The sequence below is a fragment of the Marmota marmota genome, unplaced genomic scaffold (assembly GCF_001458135.2).
Source record: "Marmota marmota marmota unplaced genomic scaffold, marMar, whole genome shotgun sequence".
NCBI lineage: Eukaryota > Metazoa > Chordata > Mammalia > Rodentia > Sciuridae > Marmota > Marmota marmota.
Window position 1 is genome coordinate 9,199,990 of NW_026000020.1, and position 8,552 is coordinate 9,208,541.

The 8,552-nt window shown below is 50.3% G+C and overlaps 1 protein-coding gene across 2 annotated transcripts in view; it reads left to right on the plus strand.

The window, feature by feature from the left end:
• The window catches only part of Il37 (interleukin 37), a 6,207-nt gene extending 5,090 nt beyond the window's left edge, over positions 1 to 1,117 (plus strand). The window contains exons 4-5 of one of the 2 annotated variants that reach the window (XM_048810387.1): positions 102 to 244; positions 817 to 1,117. In XM_048810387.1, coding sequence (XP_048666344.1) covers positions 102 to 244; positions 817 to 1,050 — 377 coding nt within the window. In that variant the 3' untranslated portion in view covers positions 1,051 to 1,117. The remainder of the gene's footprint in view (positions 1 to 101; positions 245 to 816) is intronic. The other variant, XM_015499772.2, reaches the window with a different exon arrangement.
• Positions 1,118 to 8,552: the final 7,435 nt, after the last annotated feature.

Below are 8,552 nucleotides of genomic sequence, written 5' to 3' on the forward strand. Positions count from 1 at the left end.
GTATAAGAGACAGGGGTAGGGGGGCGGCGGGGGACGGGGCTGTGAGTAAAGCCGCTGGGATCTCCCTGCTCTGAGATCTGCCCTCCTCTGTCTTCACACAGAGACATTCTTTGTGTTGGCCTCACATCTGGCAAAGCCCTCCGAGGAGAAAGGGTCTCCCATTTTGTTGGCCGTCTCTAAAGGGGAGTTCTGTCTCTGCTGTGACAAGGACAAAGGAAAATGTCAGCCATCCCTTCAGCTGAAGGTGAGCATTCCAGCCTGTCTTCCCGTATCTTTGGTCACCCAAAAGTGGCCCGATTTTGACTGCAGATCTAAGGCATGGTTTTTAATCCATCTTTTAAGATCATGCATAGAGCCAATTTTCCCATGGCCTTCTGATACCTGCTTTTTTCTCTATCTGTTTATTTTTTTAAATTTTTGGTACTGGGAATCGAACCCAGGGGTGCTTAACCACTGACTGAGCCATGTCCCCAGACTTTTTTTTTTTTTAATTTAATTTGAGACACGGCCTAAGTTGCTGAGGCTGTCTGCGTACTTGAGATCCTCCTGTCTCAGCCTCCTGGGCGGCTGGGATCACACCACACCTATCTCAGTTGATCTTTAATTCTGGGGTTGGGGTGTGGAAGAGAAGGCTTGGATACTTGTCATCCTGCAAACATGGCTCCAAGCCCGACACCAGCCTTCCCAAGGGCATCTGCCCTAGATCCGCTCCTCCTCTCCGGGCAAAGGCCTGGGGCAAAGGCCTGGAGCAAAGGATCGTGTGTTGGGTTTTCTCCCTCTGGAAGCCTCTGCTGTTTGTCACCTCTTATCTCACAGAAGAAGAAGCTGATGAGTCTGGCCGCCCAGAAGGAGACTTCGCGCCGGGCTTACGTCTTCTACAAGTCTAAGGTGGGCTCGCGGTACACCCTGGAGTCCGCTGCCCACCCTGGCTGGTTCATCTGCACGTCCTGCAATTCCGGTGATCCTGTTACAGTGACGGATAAAACCGGGCGAAGGAAACACACCGAGTTTTCATTCGAGAATCCTAGCAAAACTGAAATGAGCCAGTAGGGGCAGTGTGAAGAAACTGTCCCCTCAGGCACCTCCCCGGCCTCTTCTCTGACTCTACCCATCAGAGGGGAACACAACAGCTGCTTGCTCACTAACTCTGTGTCTGTGAGTTTCATTTCTCACCCACAAGGAGGGGTTTGCGTTTGAGGCTTAAGGAAAGAAGGATTGCCTAATGACGGACTCTCTTTGGAGAGGAAATCAAGTTCTGGGTTCTGCTACCCTAAACCGTCAGAGGCCGAGGGCTGGGTCACACGGTGCCATCTGGCCAGGCCCAGCTGGACACTTGCTGCAGAAGTCATCGCAGGGTGCATGCCTTGCTCTGGAAAGAGTGCTTCCTGCCACGTGGTAGCCCTGTGGGATCAACCGAGGCAGAAGTGCACGGAAGTGGCTGAGGGTGTCCAGGGTACAGTGTGATGTGTGGAAATGGGTGGGTGGGTTTCAGACAGGTAGCAGAGTCAGCTGACGTGGGGGAAAGGCACTGAGACAAGAGTGTCTGGGTCAGGTGGCAGCCAGAGAGCAGGTGACCAGCCAGTCACATTGGCTGTGAGGAGGCCTAGCCACAGGGGCTGGGTTCTGTTCCTAAGCAGGGCTCTGAGCTCCTCAAGGGCAGCTGGTCAAATATCACCTGGGCCTAGAAACACAATGAAGGGCCAGGAGGGAGGCCTGGAAACTAGCTGTCTACTAGTTTTGCCTCTTAGGTTGTCAGTAGTATTAATTGCTTTTGGTTTACTTTAGCATAAAGTATACTAAAACACTAAGGAGCTTGCAGGAAGGAGGTTGGGCATGTGAGCTTCTTACTGCTACTGACCACTCACTTAATGTTCACTCAAAACAATGTGTGTTCTCTCATGGTTCTGGAGGTCGGTCCCAAATGGGCCTCCGTGGGCTAAAATCAAGCCATCAGCAGGTGTTGCTCTGGACTCCAGGGAGAACCCACGTCTCCAGAGGCTCAAGGTCCCTTCATTCCCACCGTCCCTTCCTCTGCCTTCAAAGATGCAATGGCTGGTCAGGTCTTCCTCACCACCTCACACTTGGACCCTCCTGGCTTCCTTCCTCACTGACAGGGACTCTGGTCATGCACAGGGGTCTGTCTGGCCAATCCAGCCGCCCTCCCCCCTCAGGATGTGGAGCTACTCATGGCTGCCAAGTCCCTTTGCCACATGGCATAACAGTACTCACAGATTCTGGAGATCGGGGTGTGGGAATCTTGGGTGGGGGAATTATTCTGCCCCAAGGTAGCTTTTAGTATTGAAGGATGTGCCGAAGAACCAGCGTCAGAAATTTCTAGCAGGCCAGAAATGGCACAAAGCTCTGGCTGTACCTCTCAGATGGATAAGAGCCAATCACATTGTTTTTTTTGTTTTGTTTTGTTTTTAACTTAGCAAAAAATTTATTTCCCAAGACAGCATGTGGCTGTGCTGGTTTTGTTACATGCCCACTGATGAGGCAATTAAAGATGGTGCATAGATCAATGCTCCCGCAGGACGGTGTCCACCCAGTCTCATGAGATACTTAAAGTAGATCTGATGAGCTAATCCTAGCAGAAAGGCTGAGGGTTCAGGCAGGAGGCCAGACTCCAGTGTAAACAGGCAGTGAGGCAGTGTCCAGTCGCTGAGGGCCAGATGAGACCACACACAGGCAGAGCTTGGAAGGGTCAGCCTCTTCTGTTGATGCTGCTGCCGATGGTGATGGATACTAGCCCAATGGTTTTTTTTAAAAAGTATTTGGTGTTTTTAGCATTTTAGAATATATGTAGGTGACAGTGACATCTTGGAGAGGAGGGACTGCCTTCTTCATAACATCACAGATCCTCCTGAACTCGGATGCAGGGCTGCCCATGACTGCGAGCACCCTGGCTCCCTGACAGACCCACAGAAAAGGGACGGGGCAGGCTGACCATGGCTGTGAGGAGGCCGACCATGCCCGAGACGGGCATGGTCTTCTATCTGTCCTGCTCCTCTTCCCACCTGGTAGTATTGATTGCAATTTGCTGTGTAAAACACAAATTCTCAGGGTCACACACCCTGAGGTTCTGACATAGGTATTTGGGACACAGCTCAAGATCTAGTTGGCTTTTACAAAACGCTCTCAAGTAACTCTGATGCAGTTGATTCTTTGGATCCACACTTGGAGAAATACTATACTTTTCATTAGACAATGGAAACATGATTTTGTGGCTGAGAGCATTTCTGGATGATTGGATGCTTGCAGACACCTGTCCTAATATTCAGCCTTGGGCTTAAACACACCCTAAGGGATGTCCCAAGCAAGGTGACCTGTTTGAGTCAGCTATTTTGTTGCTGTGACTAAAGGACCCAATCAGAACAAATGTAGAGGGGGAAAGATTTATTTGAGAGTTTACGGTTTCAGAGGTCTCAGTCCATAGAAATCTGGCTCCATTCCTAGGGGCTCGAGCTGAGGCTGAATATCACGGCAGACAAGTATGGTGGAGGAAAGCAGCTCACAGGTTGGTCAGGAAGCGGAGAGAGAGACTGCGCTCCACAGATACAAATGTATACTCAAAGCCACGCCCAATGCCCAGCTCCTCCAGCCACACCCACCTCCTCAGTTACACTCAGTTAATCCCTCTCAGGGGCTTAATCACTGATGGGGTGAAGACTCTCACAACCCAGTCATTTCTCTTCTGAACCTTCTTGCCTTGTCTCACACGTGAGCTTTTGGGGGACACCTCACATCCAAACCATAAAATGACCTGAGCCCAAACCACGGAGTAATTCCAGTGTGTAGCACATTGGGTGGCTGTGCACTGTCCCCAGCACGGAGGTGACCGGTAGAAGATAGCACTGAGAGAGGCTTTTCCACACAGAGCTCGATGGCCTGAGCTGGCTGAGTGAGTCCTCTGCTGGTGGGCTTCACGTTGGGGTGAGGATTAAAGACTGAGCAGACCCGAGTGTTGCCCCTGTCCTCAAGGGAGACAGATGTCACTCAGTGTGACTGGGGCGTGCCCTATCAGGAAACCAGAGGGGAAGAGACACCTGAATGAGCTAGGGAAACAGCGTGGGCTTAACTAGAATCAAGGTGGGAGAGAGCCTTCTGCCATCTTTGAGGAGGTGGATACAGAGAGAAGACACAGAGAAGGAGGGACGTGGACAGCACGGAGCCCGGTGCATCTCCCTGGCTGGCAAGCGTGGCTAAGGGCAGCCCAGGCTGTGGCACCCATCCCACCCACTCGCCTTGGCACCTCTATTCCTGGAGGGAGGACCAAGGGAAGGGATGGTGCTTTAGAGGCACAGGGAACTTCTGTCCCCATCTCTCTTCCCCTGTTCCCTGGAAAGCTTAAAACCCATTTGCTGACCTTGCAGAAAAAACAAAGTTTGCCGGAGAGGCAATGAGGGAAAATGTGGCCCTGGGGACTCAAAGGGCACAGGACAACCTGTACATTTACTTTGAAAATCTGGGAAGAGAATGTGTCTTATTCTTATTTAGACAACCCCAAAGCATTCAGTATCCTGCTCGCTCCACTCTCTGAAACTATGTCCCTCCCCGCCCCTCACAGTCCTGCTGACCCCCTTCCCTCCTGCGGCATGGGACAATTCTGCTCCTCACCCATCAGGCAGGGGTGCTGTGTAGGGGCCTCAAGCTGTTGCTGGTACTTCAAGAGGCCAGGAAAACCCCTGTTCAGCTGTCTTTAGTCACCCCAGTTACCAACTAGCTAGGTCTCCTGGCCTTACCTGGCTAATGTCACCCCTGGCTGTGACCCGGTGGCCGTGTGTTGATCTGCAGGACTGAGAGATAGTTATGTAGAAGAAATAGGAATGTTGTCAGAATCAACATGAATTCCCTTATATCAACCCTGAAAAATGAACAGATGAAGCTGAAGGGTAGGAAGGCAGGGTCTTCCACATGGTCGCCTGGTGGGGTCTACACTGCGGCCTGCAAGGATCCGAAGCTTAGAGAGGCCACCAGCCTTCTACAAAAAGTCCTTTGGCAGAGACACCTGTCCAGCAACAGTCAGTCTGGCCTCAGATTGACACCACTCTTGTGCCCAAGGATGGGCCCAAGGATGATTTCAGAATATCTAAAGTAATCCTTCCCATTTTTGCTTAAAAACCTCCCCTGGCCTCAGTTGCCATGGCCACATGTTCCTACTGAGGTGTTCTGCTCTGTGTAAATAAATATCCACATTCTTTGGAGAATCTCTCTGTTTGCCCCTTTGTTTAGGTTGACAGTTAGGGGACTTTTAAAGAAATCATATCAAAAGTGGCATTAAAAGCCTTGTGGTATCTATGTTCTAACCCAGGCTAACTTGGCTTGTCACAAGACCCTGCTGACATTTCTAGGGATTTAAAATCTGTACCAGCGTTAAATATTATGGAACACATATTTGATTTACATGATTGATAAGCAAGTCCCTGGCACGGTTGGAATTGGGGGTGGGATGTGTCTTCATCCTGGGGTGGAAGAGGCTGGGTGTCTCTAGGTGGTGGAAAGAGCTTACTTCACATCCTTGTCAGGTCCTGACAATGAGACCCTGGCAGGCAGCCTGCCTGAGGCTTCACTTCAGATATAAAACGGGTGTCACAACAGAGACATGAGATTGTTAAGCCCCAGGGTGAGGCCAGGCCGATCGCTCCTGTAACACATAGTTGAAATGACTCTGAGGCCATTGGGAGGGTTTTTAGATCTGGAACCGCCTCCAAAGTATCATGTGCTAAGAATTGGTCCCTAGCTGGTGGCGCTACTGGGAGGCCGAGAAAACTTTAGGGAATGGAGCCTGATTGGAGGAAGCAGTGGATGTACTTTTAAGGAGATAGTGAGACCCAGTCCCTTCTCATCTGTCTTTCTCTGCTTCCTGGCCATCTTCCTGAACACTTTTACATCACCTCACCCTCCCTGCCACGATGCTCCGCCTCCACAGGCCTCAAAGCAATGGAACCAGCTGACTACAGACTGAAACCATGAGCCTACAACAAATCTTCCTTCCTTTTAGGCTGTTTGTGTCTGGTATTTTGTCACAGCTATGGAAAGCTGACTAATACAACAATGGATATCAGAATGAGTTCTAAGGCACATCACTTGGTGAAGGATTTGTTATAATGAAGCTCTGAGAAGCAGCTTGGGGAGGGTCCAAAGAGGTCCAGCGTGGCAGTTCAGGGAAGACCCAAGTGGAGGATTGAGAGAGAAAGAGAGAGAGAGAGAGAGAAAGAGAGAGAGAGAGAGAGAGATGTGCTGTGGGATCTAACCACCAACACCATCATCTTCCCATGCGAACAGTGATGAGGGAGAATGGGGTGCCCACCCCCCACCACAAGGCCACCAAGAGGGGCCTCAGGCAGCCTAGGAGTTCTGTAGTGCCTGATGGACAATCCTACTGCTCCCTGGAAACCCAAGGCTGGGAGAGGACACAGGCATCTGACCTGCCAGAGCCAGTGAAGACCAAGGACACAGGAGTGTGTGTGCTGAGTGGCCCTGAGGAGGGCCTGGGTGAGAGGGGCTGGTGGGCATCTTCACTTCCTGCCCAAGAGGGCTGCTGAAGGGCAAATAGACCTCAGCCCTGGATGCTGGCCGGCCCCCACGGGCTGTGAGGGGAAGGCCCGTGCTGAGCCGGGCAGCTAGGATCAAGGGAGCAGTGAATGAGCGACACCATCCATGCCAGGCACACAAGGCCACAGGGACCTCAGGGTGGACAGCAGGAGCCAAGTCCCAGAGCACAGATCAGCCAGAGGAGAGCAGAGCAAGGACGAGCAGCACCTTTCTTCCGTCACTGGAGGGGACAGAGAGGGAAAGAGGAGGTTGCAAGGAACTGCTCTGGCAGACCCTGACTGGCTGCCACTGTGGACTTCTTTGCATTCTTCTTTTTAAAGGAGAAAGAGTTTACTTTGGGCTCCTTTTCAGTCCATGGCTGGCCCACTCCATTACCCTGGGACCTGGTGAGGCGGAGCATCATGGCGGGAGGGTGTGGTGGAGGAAAGGTGCCCGGAAGACGGTGGCCAGGAAGAGGAGGGTGCGTCTCACCGCTAATCTTCCCTGGCATCCGATTTTGGACAAAATAAGGTTGACTTTTGCTCTTTTGATTTGTTTATTTTTCTAAAATTTGAGAAAGCATTAAGCAAAGAATAAAATAAATAATAATATTAAAGCATTCATGTTTTTACCACTTAGAATTTTAAATTGTCAATATTTTGTAATATTTGCTTCAAGTCTTTTTAAAAAATTTTTTCAGTAAAACTATAAACCATTGTTGGGCTGGGGATGTGGCTCAAGCGGTAACGCGCTCGCCTGGCATGCGCAGGGCACTGGGTTCGATCCTCAGCACCACATAAAATAAAATAAAGATGTTGTGTCCACCGAAAACTGAAAAATAAAAATATTAAAAAATTCTCTCTCTTTCTCTCTGTCTCTCAAAACAAACAAACAAACAAACTATAAACCGTTGGAGTTGCAATAGCAGCCTCTCTCTGGGCTCATTCACACTGTGCTTTCTTTTCCAATGCCCCCAGAAGTCACCCTGTCATGAATTGGATGTGAACCCTTTCTGCTCATTTTTGGATACTCTTATATTCATATGTAGATATTTATGAATGCCATACAATTTTATCTTGTGTGTTGTAAGAAATTTGTAAGTGTGCTTTTAGTACAGTACATACGGTATGCATTACTTCTTTTCATTAAATGATTTGGTTTTTTATGCTTCTCCTCATTGACCTGGTGGAACAGGGTTCTGTAACAAACCACTCTCCAAAAATAAAGAAAATTTGAGCCCTGAGAGCAAAGTCTTCCTTTAAGGAGGGCGTCTGCTGCAATTAAAAGGGACTATGAAGAACACAACCTGGACGTCCAACGGTTTGATCCTGGTGGCAAGACGTCCATTTTACCTTGATGAAGCAGCTGGAAGAGATAACACCTTGGAGATTCCAGAACTAAGTCACCTCTCTACTGGAAAACCAGGTGAAGTGGAGTTTGTCCATGTTGGGGTTTAGATAGGAGGGGTCCCCCCAAACCCGATGTGAGACAAGGCAAGAGTGTTCAGAGGTGAAATGATCAGATTAGGGAGCTGTCAACAGATCAGTCTTAAGGGACACAGATAGGGTGTTTCTTAAGGATCCAGACGGGAAAGATGAGCAGCCGAATAAAAGGAGGCTCAGCTCCAGACCTTCAGTCACGACCAGGCTTCCCAGTCGCAGATGCCCTTTCTGGGTAGGCGAGGCCACCACAATGTTGGACCTAGTGTCTAAGATCCTGGAGCCCAAACACGCCTCCCCTGTCCACTTTGTGCCTGGGCCCCGAGTTCCTCCTCCGGCTGATGGCATCTTCTCTGCTGAGGACTGGGGCCTTTCCTGCCTTTGACACCAACACAGATGGGTGACAAGGGCCCTGCTGCCCACCTTCCCTGGTGAGGACTCACGCCCATGGTGCCTGGCCATGCCCCATGGACATGGGACCCTAATGAGGCTATTGGGTTTGCTTCCTCTATTGGATCACTTGCCCAGAACCCGTGTCACCTCCATGCATACATGGCTAGCTTCACAGCTCAGCATTGC